General features: G+C 38.3%; 1 protein-coding gene across 1 annotated transcript in view; it reads right to left on the bottom strand.

Moving 5' to 3' along the window:
- The window catches only part of PLD5 (phospholipase D family member 5), a 185,793-nt gene that overhangs the window by 20,195 nt on the left and 147,131 nt on the right, over positions 1 to 18,467 (bottom strand). The window contains 1 exon segment of the mRNA XM_035900260.1: positions 15,908 to 16,035. Coding sequence (XP_035756153.1) covers positions 15,908 to 16,035 — 128 coding nt within the window.

The following is an 18,467-nucleotide window of genomic DNA, read 5'->3' as shown; positions in this document are numbered from 1 at the left end:
CCTCCTCCTGCTCCAAGTTCCACTTTTTCCTTCCGTATTGGTAAGAACATGGGAGGCTACACTACTGTTTGGAAATACTAAAGAGAAAATATCAATACAAATAGTAAAGCACTGTATTCTCAGAAAGTCGGTAAGACTCTTGGCTAGCTTAAACTATCTGAGAGTGAATAAATGCAAAATTTAAATCAATAGTGTCCTTGGATGTCAGAAATCATCTAGGGCACAGTAAACATTCTTACTTTAATTTTCTTGTTATTTTGAAAACCGCAAACTGCTTTTGAAGATTACTTAAAGAATTCAAACATTAAATTTTGACATTAACGGTTTCATTGTAACTGTTGTTTCTATTTTCTGTAGACACTTCTATTGAACAAATGGTGTTTTGAAATTCCGAAATTCAACTCTTAACCATTCTCCAGTGAATTACTTTGTGAGTCTTGCACATGGATATCTCTTGTACCTGGGCCACAGTTGTGTGGGTTTTATATTGCTGTCATCTAAGGTCAAAGTTTAATTTTCTATCATCTTGATTTTAAGTGATTTGAAAATAAATTGGCAGGCAGAATTTCTACTGAACTAGAAAAAACTTCCCTTACACTTGAGATAAGAACGCAGTCTCAGCCTGAGCTGGGAACTCGATCCCATCACTGTAAATGGAAAACTGTCATTCAAGCCACTGTGCTGGAAATAAACCTGAGCATATGACCGAGAAGAGGCGATGCATTTGATAGAGAGTGCACCCAGCACTGGCACTGAATGGCAGTGTAAAGCTGTGACATGCACTCGCTAAAAGAAAGGATGGGGCATAAGTGGACTGACTGTACCCCACTGGAACTGATAAAGAACGTTTGAATTGGCAGCCACTAGCAGTCCACTGGTCTTTAATTCTCACCTTTAGAAAGTACATTTGATAGATTTGGGTTGGTGGTTCTTGCAGCATGAAAGTCCCAAGGAAGTTACGACTCCATATGTTATTTTTACTTTTATTCCCTAATGGCAAAAAGCTGCCACAATAAGGCAGGAGCTGATAATTTTTGTGTCCTGTTCCTTTTTCTGCTGGTCTACAGGTCAAGAGCACAAAACTGCACAGCAATGCTCTACTAATTTCCCCTTCACCTTACATTCAGTAGGTAGTCCCACCATTATTTTGTATAGCACCCCTCATCTTAAGAAAACAATGCTGAAAAAAAAAATTATGTTCAGCATTTCATTTCTGCTGAAAGGTACTGCCACTGAGACGCAAAGCAAGCTAGGCATCCAGGCAGAAGGGGGCCTTGTTTTAAAATTACGTGGTTTAAAACCAACTTTGCAAGGAAAAGGTAGCAATGCATCTTCAAAGCAGAAAAACAGAAATTCCCGGTGTCCTTGTCACATTAGGAAAAAAAAACAAACCACCACATCAATTTTTCAGCCATCTGCTCTATTGATACAGAAAAATCAGCAAAAATAAATCTGTTTGTACAAACAATACAAATGCAATTTGTTTAAACCTTGGACCTCTCTGTGTTGCTGTTCATGTAGAACCTAACACAGAACTGAAAGTGCAAGTTTGGGCTTTCTCACTGCTGTTGATGAAGCTCACTAACAAATCAAGCCTGACGCACTGCTACTTGTCAGAGCAAGCCAGAAGGCAGAACTGAATCAGTTAAAAATTCCTTGCTATATAGTCTATCAGCATAATTAATATCACTTGGCATAATCACAGCCTAATTTATCATTTTCAAATGACTTTTCAGTTTACAGTTTCATTACCCCCTCAAAGCAAGCACAAGTGTCTCTTCAGGAGAAAAGCAAGCTTGCATCTGCAAGAAAAAATTTTTCCAGGATCATGTTTGATTTATTTCTTGTTTTACTGCAGAAAATCTAATTAATGTGAATTCTAATTTGATTCTGTTTCTCTTCTGAAACACAGTTTTTGTTCCCTATGTCAAAGAAAAGTGCAGGCTGGGAAGAAAAAGGATCACATTGTGCTGGCCTCCATCTCACTGTTGGCAAACTGCATCACATTTCAGTACTGATGTCATTCATATGACATTAAACAACTCACTACACCTCAGTGGAACCATAAAAAAATTAAAACATGAAGTGAAAGACCCCGCAAGCTTCTGGAAAGGCCTGGATTCTCCTTTACCATGCACATGTGTACCTCCCGCTGCCTCTTTCCATCTTTCCTGCATCGGAGCTCATCCTGTCAGCCCTTATCTTGCATCCTCCTCCCTCAGCTGGAAATCACAGCATGAGCTCTTAGTATTTGTTCTCATCCTGTGTAATGCTGCAAGGGGCAGCCTCCATTCGTCTTCTGTACAACACAGAGAGGAGAGTGCAAAGGACTGACCTCAGAATAAGGGCAATATTTATGTCTAAACATGTCTTTCAAAGCATAGGTTTTTTGGGGCTTTCAGATTTGTGGGCTTCAGGGAAACGCAGCAGCACATAGTTGACTAATTGGATGCATTACTTATAACATTACTGACACACACAGTGGGTTTTCCTTTTGCAAACCAAATAGGGATTAGTGGCAGGCATGCTGTGGACACAAACTGGGACGATGACATTGCATATGAATTACTGCTGTAACTGTTGAACCTTGCCAGACTACCTGATCGGAATTAGAAACCTCCTGTCTTGATGTAAGCAGAGGGCCAAAGGCTCTAATTAATTTCTGACTGAGCCTTGGTTAAATTCAGTGTATAGGACCTTGAGGTAAGCTAGGAATCCAAGCAGTTTAGAAAGGTAAGGTAATTTAAGCAAAACAGTATACAGGCAGCCCCAGGACAATGGCTAGCCTATGTGAAAATCTGTTTCAGAAATCCATACTTGCTCTTTGTCCTATTCTTCTGAGTAGCTACCTTAGATATTTGTGGGGTTTCTGGCTGCTTCAACATGGAAGCAATGTCTCCTATAAAGATGTGGTCCTGGTATATACTCCTAGGAAGAAAACTTGGAATTAAATTAATACACCATACTTGTGCCTCTTGACCCTAACAGTAAAATTGGGAACACATTGATTCATTCTTCTTTAATTCACTCTTTCTGCTAAAGCACTATATTGCACATACAGGTCTCATTTGGGTCATCTGAAATGCCTCTTTGTACTTGGTGAATTAGTGGATTCAGTTGAGGTGTCAGCTGGCTGCTACTACATGAATAAACAATAATAATGCATGCTATGGCTACATCACCATGAAAAAGAAGAATATTGATCCATTTGTTGCATATGGTCATGACCTGGGTGTTTTCTCCTATCTCAAGTCACAGCAGATGCTCCCCCTGTGGATGTAAAAATTGTTTATTCCTAAGTAATGTGTAATGCCCCTTGTGCAAGAAGCAGAAGTATTGTGTGCCAAAGGTGTCAGAGATTTAATATGCTAATAAATGTCAACATGGCTCTTACGTAAGCTAACACTGAACAGAACAAAGAGAAAAACAAGCGCGAGACAACTTGATGCCATTTCTATCTGCAACATTGCGTAATCACTTTCACTTTATAGTAGAAGGAAAGAAATATCTGAAAAGATACCTGAAAACATGCTCTTCTAATTCAGCATTAACACTAACTTCCAGTCTTAAAACTAGAAGATCAAATTTAGTTCTCACAATTTCTGTTAAAACTGAATTCTTTGTTACAGCACATACAGAGTGGAAGGTAATAAAATGTAAGTCACAAAGATGATAAAAGATATTTTCAATACATTTAAGCAGAACGTAGATCATGAAACTGTAGTATATGTTCATGGTGCGTATATATATGGCATATGTAGGTTCTGCACCTATGCTGCAGCTCTACTTACAATATGATTTGCTTCCCAATCATAGAAATCTACCATACCACTAAATTTTAAAGAAATGCCTAATAAGTCATTATATTCATTAGAAAAACTTGACTGTCCAATACAGGGATTCTCATGACTTCTGCAATTTTCTGAAGATGCACTTCACATTTCTGTTTGCCTGTGCTGCCTGCCCAATGCACCTCCCGCAAGCAAGGATTATTAGTTTGCCACTGAGCAGTTCCAGGCAAACATCAGTGATCTCACTGTTCTGGTGACTGCTGTTTACTTAGCAAAGTTAAGAAAGGTGACTGCATGCTGACTTCCAAGCTAGGCCTTGATGCTTATGATGACAATATCAAAATCTGAAAAGGTTTAGTGATGCCATTAATTCTGCACATTCATATGGAAGGAATGCTTCGTTAGAATCTGTTTTGTTCTGCTTGAAGACTTATGGATATGGAGAGATGAGATTTTATACTGAACTGCAGAGCCATTATTCTTTTCATAGAATGACGAAAATGATTGTCCTTCCTTGCCCTGACTCACAGAGATTTATGGCACAGTATTTCAGCCTGATTTACCATGCGTCTTTTTCACAGGACAATACTAAATCCAGTTTTCCATGAAAGGATTCAACTGTCAAAGTGGAAGGTGACTGGACTGCTGCATTTGGGAACCTTTTGGCAGTTCTGAATGAAGATGCTTATCTAGAAGGGAACTATTATCTGTGCAATATCAAAGTGTGTGTGGGTGGGTGGAACCACATATTGGGAATACACTTTCATGATTATTTTAATGTTTCTGTTTTAACTCTTTAGTTGGACAAGACTGATCTGATGGGGTATGCTAATAACTAACTCCCTCTGAGAGGAGTCTGCCTCCATTCATTAACATCACTGACCAAGACTGGCATCCAGCTAGTTCTTGTGGGACATGACAGAAGAGACTGTGGTGCATTAGCTCCCCCTCAGAGATTCAGCTGGGTTTTAATGGACATGTTCTCTTTCAGCACAACATAAATCACATTTTTGGGAAAGTGGTGGATTTACTGCCCTTCTTACATCCATGTAAGTTTACTGATTATTTAAGACTACCACCAGCTGTTGAGCCAGACGCTGGAACCCCTGGATCAGACTGTATGGCTTGTATTGTTATCTAGGACAAACTAAATAATTAACAGTTGGACTCAATGACCTTACGGGTCTTTTCCAACCTAAATGACTTTTCCAACCTAAATGATTGTAAAAGGCCATGCTGGTCTTAAGAGCTCTGACCCTACATGCATGCCTACCCCTTAGCTGCTGAATTCCAGTAGTAGGCTCTGGCCCAGGCGTGCAGCACAAACACTTTTGCCCCATCCATACCATCTGGCCTGGACCTGAAAACAGCAGTGGGCAAGACAGATAGGTGCAAACAGGCCAACTTCTGCTGCCCCCACTTTGCGCAGGCTCTCTGCAAGGCAGCTCCAGTGAAGAGACTGTGAAACCATTCTAGTGCAGCACCTGCATTAATACACATTGCTGTCTCAGCACATCTTATGAATTCAGGGTTTCTTAATGAACACAACACAAATGAAACTACAGGACTCACACTTATTAGTGCAATTGATTGGAAGATCTATAAATTCAAATCGAGCCCTTCTGCTTTACTGATCACCGCAGACAGGCCTTATAAAGGTGTGCTTGGAAACCATTCTCATCACTGTGACCAATGCCTTTTTTTAAATTCCTTTTTTTTAAAGGCAAGCCAACTGCCCAGTGCACTTTTTGTGATGCAGTTTCTGGGAAATCCTCCCAAGCAGTGTTTGCAAATTTCAGTAGCTTAATTCTTAGGCTACTGAGTCTTACCTCTAGGCCACGAACTCATGCAAGCACGTCTCACCAGTGCTGTCTATTCACCATGCTGCCCACTTGTTTGCTTCAAGGGAGCAGTCAGGGTCTTTAAAACCGTCTCTAGTTTTGCACAAACCTGTATGGATGATTTTCTATCCTCTGTGCAGTGGTGTACAGCGTGTGTTCTGCCACCAAATTCCTGCATGCCTCCAGTTCCCTAAACACTTCCAGAACCCATCCAAAACTCTTAAGTCTGATAATCCTAATACACTGATACTATTTGTGAGGTATCTGAGGGACCACTCATAAACCAGAACCAGACACTCTTTTTGCAATATCTTCTATGATTCTTAATTATTTTGAGATGTATTGATGGGTGGCAAGTATTAAAAAGCAAGCAAACAATTATGAGGTTAGTTTTACCGGAGGAAGAAGTTTCTCTTTTCCTTTGGATTGTGGAGATCCAGCTACCTGAATATCCCATATTGCTTTGGAAAAAAAGTGAATTTATGTGAAAAAAGTGAATATTATGGATATTCCATCATTTTGCTCTGCAGGTTTATTATTTATTGATGTACAATTTATTATTGATTACTCCAACGGTAGGTATACCTGTTCTACAGAACTTTCTCAGCAACTGAAAACAAAATGATGAGAATAAAATAGATCTCTAATTTCAGAGGTCACAGAGTAATGAGTGTACTCCTACAGACAACAGAAATCAAATAGAAATAAGTAGCAAGCTGTATTTTGCCCTCATTTTCACTAAATGCAAACACCTAATGCGGGTGATGCATGTGAGAAGGGAGCACAACAGGGGGAGAAGTAGGATAAACAGGAATAGCTTCCTAGCACCTTGGAGCTGGGAATCAGCTCTGCATCTGAGGAAACTAGCCAAGCTGGGGAGCCATGAGGAGTCTTTTCAGCTCCGAGTGCAATGTAGATATGCCACCCCATGCTGTTTTCAATCACTAGACCACAAAACCAGAAGTCCACAGGAGTAAGGAGGAACCAAGAGCACTACCAGGTGGTAACAGAAGTACATGTAGAACACAAGCATAGCAGCCACATTACCCATGTTCCGGTCCGGCTTTAACCAGCCCTCTGTTAGCAGCGCACAGCAACACCAGCAAGAGACAAACAGCCCATTTGCTTCACTGGGATTCATTTGTAAATACTGGATGGTCAGATAATAAATTTCAAGCAGAGGAAGCCTTGTGGGTAATGCTGACTGTCCTGATTTACTGGATATACTGGAGAAAAAGCGGCCTGTCTCAGTTAAAGAATAAAACATTAGACTTCAAAAAATATGAACTTTACACCATGATAAATGCATGCGAGTTTTGCACATTTCCAAGAGCAGCATACCTTCCTCTACCACCACCACAACCAAAAACAGAGGAAAGAAAAAAGAAAAGCTGCTATTTTGGAGATAGGTAACTGCTCCAGATTTGGTCAAAGACAGAGACCCTAACCAAAAGCCCTTAGTGAAAATAATATATTTTCAGGCTGTCTTTTGAAGGACAAGCTGTAACAGTATCACAGCAGAGTTTTGACAATCCAACTAGCTTTGCTAGCTATGCAGCAAGAAATAAAACCACAAAAAACGTATTTAATTGTTAATACAGCTATGTAATATCTATTTAGACCTGTTTTCTTCACATCTTGACTCATACACCTATGCTTGAAGATCCGGGTTGCACTTCTATGGTATCTTTATAACAGCTAGTTCTGGAAGTAATCCCATTGAAATAAATCAGATTAGCAGCATGAGTTTTTTTAAGGATTGGATCACATAGCTAACAATGTGTCAAAACTTTTAGAAGAAAGTTATTCTCTGTCATGTATAAGGGGTATTATTTAACACAGAAATAGGAATTCAGATAGAATACTGGTATTATGTTGCGTGCACTTTCAATCTAACATTTACCCGCCTGAGCTTGGTGGAACCTTGGTGGATGACTAAGTTGAAAGAGCCTTGTTTCATGTTATAGGACACTTGAGGCTGTGCTCAATTTACTGATAGCAATATGATACTGAACACCTCTGGGACAGTAAGAAAATTAAGCAAATTATTAGAAGACGGCAAGGACTGGCAATGGTCTAAAGTGCACATTAGGGACATAACCGTATTTCATACTAGAAGAACATTATATCAAATGGAAACTCTCAATATAACTTTTGCTTCAGTGAAAAGATGTAATTCCACTAACTGTCAGACAAGGTATCTTATCTCAAAAGGACCAGATGCACCATTACGTAACTTCAAGAGACTCATTTAGATAAAAGTTCAAAAAAAATGACTGACTGATTATAACGTGCTTTTTGCTCCATGCAGTTCTGTGAAGATAAGATGCAACAGTCATTAACAGAAATTGCAAATGGGCGGATCCTGTCTCAGTGATCAGTTTGAAGAGCTGGCTCCACAATAGCAAGATTCTGGGGAAATTGGGGAAACAAATGAGATCATCGTGATGTAGTTTGAAGTATACAGAACGCCAGTATTTATTACACATTATTCTTATGGGAGGAAGATTTGATCACACAAATAAATAGAAAGTACAGTTTTCAAGGATATACTTTGAGATGATGATCATTCCCCTTTCCCAGAGACACACACATAAACAGCAGCATTGGGTTGCATTTGCTCCTGGCAGCGTTCCAGAGCTCCCTGAATTTTGGGAAAGTTTTGATTGGATCTGTAGCCCCAGAAATGGAGACCAAGAGAAGAAGGAATAATCCCAAAATGACTTTCGTCACTAAGTGCTGCCTCGAGCTGTGATTCCTTCACATGAGTCTTCTCAATATAATTGGGATGAGGCTTTTGAGTAAAGAACCACATGGATTGCTTCCAGTTGCTACTCCAATATTCCCACAACCTCAAATTGCCCCAAACTTTTCCTTTTAGATGTAGCTCTCAATAGCTGGGATACCATATTCATCTCCCAATTTTTATCATCTCAGAGTAGAAAGAAAAAGAGGTTCGGTTTTATCAATCTGTCACAGAAGATGAGAAGAGGAGAAGGTGGTAGAGAGAAATTCTAACTGCTGCTTTTGTCTCCTTTTTTCTATGTAATAAAGAAGAGAGCCTGAACAACTAAATTGAACCCCCCAGGATCTCTCCATCCAGTTCGGTCAGGTCTCTGGTGCTAACAGGGAAGACAACACAGCAACATTCCAAGCACTCCTGCAGCCATCCTGCTGTAAATCCTCCTACAGCTGAGTCCAAAAAACTAACTCATATTAGAACAAATAAAAAATTGGGTTGCCAGTTTTTACTTAAAATTGACACACACTAATAGCTATAAGGTTCTTAATTTCAGAAAATTCAGGATCCAATATACTTCCACTCTAAGTATGCACTAGATTATTCATGTCTACCATAAAAGCATAACTTTGCTTATCTACTGTATCTACAGATGCTTAATAAACCTTTTTTGAATAATTAATACCCATAGCTCTCAACATCTCACACAGCTAATTTGACTGTTGAGTCAACTGAATTATTAACAGAAAAAATGAATTGGGCAACTTATTTCTTATTCTTCAAATGTAATTGATAATTCATAATTGCTACAATTTTCATGCATTGTAGGAGTCAATCCTAAAGAGACATAAGTACGCTTCACATAATAATAAAAAAAAAAAGTAGTCCGTAGGGGGGTTTCTCATTCACACACTGTCACGCATCTTACCTTCTCCAGGAATTTGGCCCTCCTGTACATTTATTTAATATCTTACGTGCATCAAGTGAAAACCTAACTCAGATAAAACAGGTCACTGTTTCCAACCTGATAAACAGCATTGGGACAGTTTATCTAATTACCTCAAATTATGTAGATACAATCAGCAGTTTCTAACTTACAACAAGAGAGTCAGAGGAGGATGGGGCGGAAACTGCCTGAAAAGGAAGTACTGTTGTCCAGTGGTCCTGTCAGATACCCAGCTGTCACATGGGATGCTTCAGAAGTGCTCCAAGGCGCTGCTGAGCGTCAGCAAGAACAAATCATTGATCCTTTGCAACAGAGATAATTAGATAAACTTCTGCTATTCAAAACATTGCCTGAACTCTTTTCATGAAAGAAGCAAGGTCAAAGAATTCTATTCATAAGCCCGAGTCTAATTTACCAAGACTTAATTTGTCTTCATAAAAAAATACATAGGTGTATACATCAGGTATTATTTTTCCAGTCCTCTTTCTGAGGGATTTTTAAGATGAAGAGAAATCAAATACCTTACTTTCTACTGGTGAAACAAATCACATAAGAAATCCAACAGAGACATAAAGTAGGCAGGAAAAAAATAGCAAGTTCACATGGTTGGGTTTTGTCCATAAATAAAAGTATATTTTACAGCCTGGCTGGTTTTTCGTCCTTAAAAAATTACATCTTACATCTGTTCAGCTTAAACTGGTCTGAATTCAAAACAATCAAAAGAATGAACAATCCAGAAAATATATGGGCTTAAGAGGCATCTTTATAGAAAAATCCTCTGCTAGTAGTTTTTACACAGCTAAGAGAGAAAATCATGGCTCTGCTTAGGAACTTTTCCTCAACATCAGCTGAGCTAAAATTCAAGTGGGGCTTTTAGAGATAATGCTTTTAATACATCACAGGCCAGATAAATTACTACCCCCAGTGGATCTGGATATTGGCACTTGTTTAAGAACCAAGGAGATGAGAACTTTTGCAAATACTTGATTATCTTTCACACCTTTCACCTATACCTCCCATCCCCTGCAGGTATGCTAGGGATTTCTAGGGCAGAAAGTCAGGTCTGTCCCTGCTGGCGTTGCTGCTCACCCATCTTGGGCATCACCAGCCAATGTCCCTGGTACATTCCCTGGCTTCCATCTCCTCACAGATCCCTGATCTCCAGGATCTCCCCCACTTTCAGGATCTTTCCTCCTGCCAGGAAGTTCACCTTCTTCTTTTCAGACCCCCTCCCTTTTTCCAAGACCACTTCTTTCCAGCACTCCTTATTTTCTGGCACACCAAGACTCACTTTTCCCTCAATCTAAACAGTTTCCATGCATAAGCACAAGGTGTGAGCAGCCTCCTAACTGGTGGTTCTGTCTCATGTCTCTTCAGTAATAGGAGGACTCTGGATGTGCCACTTTCAGTTTGTCCAGGAGTTTACAATCAGACTCCACCAATTACAGGGAGCAAGCAGCAGGCTTCTATTTGAGAGCTCCAATGTTCAAATTTGGATGCTAACCCCCACACGTGCACCCAACAACCTGCTACTTGTTAGTGTTCATGATTTAAGCTACTTTTTTGCCTACAGAAGTATTTAATATTAGCCTAATTCCACTTCCAGTGAAGACAATGGGATTAATTTTACTTATTTCAATAATTTTCAGTAATAGAATTTTCCAAGGGCTGATTATTTGTTGCACATAAACGTATTTTAATGAAGTGGTTCAACTAATCCATTACAGTACTTTGCCCATTGGATTCAATTACTCATGTGTGAATAAAGCTTTTCCAAAAATGTTGTTAGCATGAAGAGCTCCAGGAGTGTTTCTTGTGCTGATTAAAGATTCTGTCTGTACTACAAACCTCACGCTCCTTAACAGAATAAAAGAGCTAAGTGCATTTTCAAGCTTTGCTGGAACTACTGGAGGGAGTCATGGAACAAAAATATATGACACTTTGTTTTAGCTCTTGCTCTGCATTAATATTATGGATTATAAGGATTTTTATATAACAAATTTCTTTTATTTAAGTACATTAATAAACGAACTGGTCAAGGAACTAGAACCTAGAATACAGCACCATGGCCACCTCGATTGTTGTTAGTTCAAACAGGCAAAAAATAAACGGTATATGTACCTAATTTTAGGCATGTTTCAGTGAATCCTTTTTCAGCCAAAGATTTTAACATAAATGCATGTATTTTGCTGAATAAAAATAGACTTCAACAGGTTGTTATCTTAAATACATACTTAAGTAGGTTGCAGAGCTATGGCCTAAAGATGTTGCTTGGCTTATTTGATGGTTACAAGACTAACTTCTTGGTAGGTGAGAGCCTGGGAACTCAGACAAAATATTTTATCAATCACATCCATTACCAAATGCATGTCAGTGAAGTGGAAGATAGAAGTCTTTCAGCTGATCACATAAATCTCGTATATGAAATAAAAAGTTCAAAATGTTATTTAAAATTTTATCTTCATAATTTTCTAGTTCCCCCCCCCCCCAAATCACATTTTGAAGGCAAATGGCACCACAAAGAACAAAGAGACCTTCTCTCTAGATGTCTTTCATCAAGCTGGTAAACCTGTAAGACTTGTTTATAGATTTTGCACCATTTTGTCAGTTTATAAAAATTTACCAGAAAGAAACTAGATTGGTAAAAAGATTATTTCAGTGATAAAATCTTACACAGCTTACTATATCTAAGAAAGTGGTAAAAACTCTGGCTGTTCATAAACTGGAATTTTCAATGGGTTATGTAATTGGGCAATATTTGCCATCTATTGATAACAGAAAAAGATGCATCCTTGACACAAAATCTAGACCTATTCGAAGAAAAGATCAAAATATTTCACTGTGAATGAAAAAAACATCTAATTTTTGTAAAATCCTGTTTTTGGGGAGTCTAACCAGTATTTTTCATTTGCCCATGGGGTGTGATTTCAGACTGAAGCAGAGAGCTGGCATAGATGATTTCAGCCAAAATTATTAGTTTTGGCAAACTTGCAACCTAACTGAAACAGGAGTTTACTTGAAAAGTAATGATGTGCTGTCAGCCTTGCCTATAATTTCAAAGCTGAGACTGTGGCAAGTATTACAACTTTGACAGCAAAGCCACAAGGATATATGCGACTTTAAAGGTTATTCCTTAAGTAATATATGTAGCATATGAAAATCTCTCCTTGATGCAGAAAATTTACTTTTAAAAGAAAAAACTAGTATTGCTTCTTGTCAGTGCTGGCAAGCCAAGAAAATGGCAACAAAACTCAGTAAAGCCTCATGAGAGATTGATTTATAGTGTCCAGCTTATAAATGTAGAAAAGAATTTACCACCACAAAGACTGTAAAAACAAAAGTGACACCTTCAGACATGTAAGTCCTGATGTTGTTTTCTAAGGAGCTGTTAAACTTTAAATTACTATTTCAGCTTTAAACTCAGACTCCTAAGAGAAGAATGATGCTAGCAGACTTTTTTTTTTTTTTAATCCACCTGGAAAGGGACAAAATAGTGATAAAATCCAGTTACATCTACCATGGTAACCTTGCATGAATATTCTCTAGTATCTGAGCTGCTCTACATTAAATGCTCTGTACTGCTATGTCACAGAAGAGTTTCTACATCTTTAGGCCCTAGCAAGCAAGAGGTAGGAAGGCTCTGGGACTATACCCCAGGGTGAAATACTGTAGAGACCTGCTGCATCTCTGGCACAACTGCCGCACCAGTGAAGCAGGTATGTCCTGCTATAGGAATTATGCAGTGCACTGGCCTGAATATATGCAAAGGCAATATGAAGCAATAAACATGCACATAGAAAATACAGGGGAAGGCATGTGAAAAGATGTGTCAACCATGCATTGTTAAAATCCTAAGCTTTTCATTGCATTTTAGGTATTATTAGATATGAATCTGAATGCACTCACATAATTTAGACTGGAACTGTGCTGCTGAATAACAAGACATTGTGAACTATAAGGTGACTGACCCACCCTGGATGTTTTGTTTGAGTGAGAAAACAACTGCTGTGCTTGATAGGCCAAAGCACCGTATGCTTCTAGAATAGCGGAAACGTATTCTGTGGTTTGCTGTCAAGGTCTAGTAATACTGGCCACTGTTTGCTGATTCAATAACCACAAGTTCTGTTACTCTACAAGTCAGATGAGCTTTTAAAGAGACCATATGTGACTCATCAGCAGCCCAGTCTGCCTTTTCATAGTCCTTTCCCAGCAGGTAAACCAGAACATAATGGGAAACGTGCAGTAACATCTGCAGTGAGTTCTCTGCCTTGGGCTACAAAACTGCAGAAGCCCTACCCCATTACTGCAGGCAGCGCAAGGGCGAGGGCATGGGTCTGGACAGGCCTGATGCTATATGCTCCACTATTTCCCAGGTAAACTCAGTCCTTACTCATTTAGGCTGCTTTGAGAGAAGAGAAGAGGGATCTGATGCGTCATTTGCAGCTACACTGGGACTCTGATAATGAGAACCTGTGGGAGATGTGTTGCCCCAGTGAGTGCTTGGCTCACTGTGGGTCTTAAGATTAGGTCCCATATGTGTGCAAACCGTTTTCCTCAAGGAAAGAACTCAGAGTATAATGAGAGAGTTCTGTCTTTACTTCGCCTCTTATGTGAAAAGTTCAAGTCAGATTATTATTTTACAACTGCATATCAGATCTGTCTGACAGTTGCCCTGATCTACTAAACTGTAACTCTGGGGTAAGGGAACTGGATACTCATATCTGATGTCAACAGGAGCCAAGCATCTGATTTCCTTAGGCTCTTCTGAAACCCCAGTGTACATTTCTCAACTAATTGAAAGCAGATTCTCTTTAACTGCAATTCAGAGAGATTTCTTTTTGCTCTGTACAAATATTCTTCTGAGCTTCATCTTATCACTACATATAAAAATATACTGTTACATGACAATAAGATGAAAAAAATGTCCAAATGCATGCAGAAAAGAGAGTGATAAAATTAACAGTGAGGAATCACATTTGAAACACTGGCCTACAAAGAACCGGCATCAAAGTTTAATGTAGGTATGTTATGAGAGTTAAGATTTACTTCAGCATTAGAAGACCAAACCTATAAGGAACTGTAGCATCTATGATGATGATCATAAACACAATCATTAAATATAATAATATAATACTCTGCATGTGCTTCTTTTCACCACCTTTATTATTTTCACTGGTACTCAAAACCCCAATTAGAAGAGGCTTCAAAGTTAAACTATTTATAAGCCTAACAGTTCTGTGAAGAGCTATTTTGTTATGACATATGAACAGTTCAGCTCAAGAGGCACAGACAATGTATAAACATTTAATTTCTAAACTGTACAAAAGCCCAACTATATGTTTTTACATTGACTAAAACCACACACACAAAAGCCAAGACTTTCTCTGGTTTGCTAACAACATCCTCTGTTTTACCAGTTTTCCAGATTCCTTTGTAAACATTCAAAAATTACCTTTAAATAAATGAATAGACATAAGAACAGCAAAAATGTATTTACTCACTCTTTCTGCACTAAAATGGTTGATTTGTTTTTATTCAGACTTTCAACCTCTTAACTCAAAACAAACCTTAAAATCTTCAGCACAACGAACACATACCTTTTTTACAAAATCATTAGAACCTATGTTCAAAATTATTCATGTGTTTCTAAGATTTTGTTCATATTTAGAAAGTAAGCTTTTTTACTGCAACTAAGAACTACCTAGGACTGCTGCTTTCTCCTCTCTGTTGTGCATTTCAATTGCTGAGATCTAAAAGCACAGTTTCCGCTCCATAAATATGACCAACAGCAGTCTCACACAGTCAGTGATAAGTTGCAAAAATGAACATGACAGCCATTAATAATCCTGAGACTGTTGTGGAGAGAAAAAAAGCTACAGATACCTACAAATAAGCTGCATTACTGATTAATTACTTCTTCAAAATGGTCATAGACCATAGACAGTCCTCAGCACTGGTTGTTGGCAGAGGCCTTAGTGCACATCCTTCAACTCTCATATTTAGGAATGAAAATAGGGAATTCTCTCTAATATGTTCAACCTTCAAAACCATTATGCTATTTGACTCTCTGTACTCGTGAACCTCTTCCTCCCCACAGGTGGTGGGTATTTCAGTATAATGCCTACTATCCATTTGGAAGTCTTTCCAAATTTTGCTTTTCCCAATTTAAATGGCAGATGAGAAGGACTAGGTGATACTCATGACATTACCACGGAGTTTCCATAGCAGTTTGCTTTCCAACAGGTTTGCTCACTTTTTTTTTTAGTTGAGTAAACAAGAACTTACAATCTTCAGACAACAAAAGCATCACAGAAATCAATAAAGGCAATCATTCTTTTAAATTTTAACCCAAAGCACAACTGCTGAGGATAGCTATTCCAATGAAAAGAAGTAGAATTTATTGTAATATACTTTTGCCAACACAGAAGAGTCATCAAAACTGTGGCAGCATAGTTGTTGATGCTGGCACTTTTGCCAGCAAACTATCAGAAAAAGCAAGCTATCCATCTCTACTTGCTGGGCTCAAAACATTACTTTTTTTCTCATTATACCCTCAAGGGGTATAGGGTTACTTTTTCAATCAAATTACCTGTCCCAGTGATCTCCAGTCTAGGCTGGCACTTCCAATGTACACATGCTGTTTATCAACAATCCAGAAAGATGACTGAAGCCGACCCTCATTATATGCTGACATGTTCATATACACCACTTCAGCACCTAGAGATTTAAGGATAAAATAATAAATAGCATTGTTTAAAATAACATAGTTTGCATTATTAAAAAAAGAAACAACTTCACATTTCAAGGCCTTCGCTTCCAAAAACTAGCAAGGGATGTAATTAAACATACCATAAAGATTTAAAATTGATGATAAACAGTGTTACTGTCCCGCTATTTAAGATATTAATTAACATATATTCCAGAAAAGCAGCTATAGGGAACATTCCCATGCATTATATTGTTTACTTTATTTTCTTTCATTTTAGAACCAAATAACTGCCATTTTTTTCCAGCATGGTATGTTCCTAAAAATAGTTTATTTTGAAAGGTCTATTCTGTAACTTAAACCTGTTACAGGTTATAATAATGGCCTTTAAAATACAAACTCAATTACAACCCCTTCCTGAAAAGCAAACTCTGCTCCTTTGTCTTGTGCAACAGTTCGAGCAGGTAGCCTATGGTGGGCTGCTGCACAGAACAGACCCCGAGAAGAACACAGGTGGAGAATTAAGGAGTGAATATATTTAGTAGGTGAGTTTAGGGGATTTCTCACATCTCTATTATTCTTTCAGTGCTCCATGGTTTGTAAGATTAGGCAATTAATCTGAATTAATCATTGCTGAACGGCAATTTAAAGTAACCCACTCATCTTCACGTTTTAGTCATGACAGCAACTGGGGAAGAGAAGTGATAGTAAAGAGCAGCCTGGAGGGCAGTTAACGGCACCAGCAATTTCCCATTAAACATTCATGGGATCTTCAGTACCATGAATTCCAGTAATGGTTGGATATGACTCACAACTTCAAAAGAATTCCAGGATACCTAGAGAACTAAAATGTATTTATTTCCATCTAACTTCGTATTTCTGACCTTCTAAGAAACACTCGACTCAAAATTTTAAGCAACAGTTACCAGTGCTAAATATTTCTTCATTATGAAGAGTGTAATTCTCGCTTGAACAAATGATTCTAGAAGTTCAGACATCAAGAAAAGAAGAAAAATCAGGCAAGGTTGCACTTTTCATGAAGCACCAAACATGTGTCATAGGATTTTGAGCAAGTTACAGAATTTGGTTTGTGTACAGTTACATTTGCTGCAACCCAGTTACCTTTCCAATTTTTTTCTAGGTATTGCACATCCACATTCATCTACGCTTAGAAACAAAGGTATTTTCCAATTTTCCTTGGAATTTGTGGCTGCTGACTTTCAAGCCGTGCATTAATGAGCAGAACTGTGCTAATTACTCAGATACTGTGTGTGAAATGGAAAAGAAATCAGAAAACACTATAGCAGGTGTTAAATGGTTTAAATTGTTTTCTGATTAATAAACAGAAGCAACTCTACTAGCTAAGGAAAACAATTCTGTAAGGTGCTAAACTTCTACCTGCTTATCTGAAAACTGTTTAAAATCAAGCTTAACATAGCAGTTCTTCCATACATCCAATTTGCAACATTAAATAGCAGTACGAGTTTAACACCCACTACACACCTACATCAAATAGGTTATAAAGGAAGTGTTAGGATTTTTGTATAGGAAAGGTAAAACAGTTGGAATCAACAATGAGCTTCCTTCTCATAACTGAAGGTCTAAAATAAACTCAGTTTAAAAACATTTTTGAAATATCTGATGCTGAACAAAAATGCTGATTGCCAAAGTTACAACAGGAGACTATTTAACCAGTAATACCAATGTTAAAATCGCAGACATCGTCAGTAACCTGAAACAAAATTCAGAAGTTGTAAAACACCAGGATTTGTGGGTGTGGGCAGTTTAGACATGGGCATAAGCAGTGGGATGGGACTGTCACTCTAAAATGTAATCTAGGCTTAAATTACCAAAATAGTGAATATAGCAGTGCAGGAGACACTGCTATCATGCACACCATTAAAATCAAAACCTGGATCCCAATTTCTCTTCTTTCTGGAAAGAGACAACTCATAAGGTTGAGGAAACAGTATCTCCAAGTTAATTAAAAAAAAGTCACGTGTTGCAAACAGCAGCTGCTGTGCAGCCTATTAACGAGCCCTTAACTTTTGATGAAAGGAAACATACATCAGTATTGATAATTGCCTCTGTTCCAGAAGCCCTTGAGACATTTTGTTAAAATAGGCTTATCAGGCCTTCAACACAATCTATCATCCCTAGTGTGGTCCAGGTCCCATGAGGAAATTAAATTGGACTGATCAATATGTGAAGCCATAACAGAACTCTTTATTATGCTGCAGCCTCAATTACACGAAGCTGTGGGTCTATTGAGTTCAGCCAGAAGGCACAATTTGTAGGCTTGATTGCTCATATAGATGCCAGATTCTTAAAAAATAAATCTAACAATTTTGTTTCACTGAAGATTAAACTGCAGGGTGAGATCTTAGAGAAAAACAGCGCTGTCACTTAAAACTGAAGTGGATTTGCCAGTCCCGTAAAATTG

The sequence above is a fragment of the Egretta garzetta genome, unplaced genomic scaffold (genome assembly GCF_000687185.1).
Source record: "Egretta garzetta isolate BGI_Z169 unplaced genomic scaffold, ASM68718v1 scaffold248, whole genome shotgun sequence".
NCBI classification, from domain to species: domain Eukaryota; kingdom Metazoa; phylum Chordata; class Aves; order Pelecaniformes; family Ardeidae; genus Egretta; species Egretta garzetta.
This window is presented reverse-complemented; position numbering and strand designations above follow the sequence as displayed.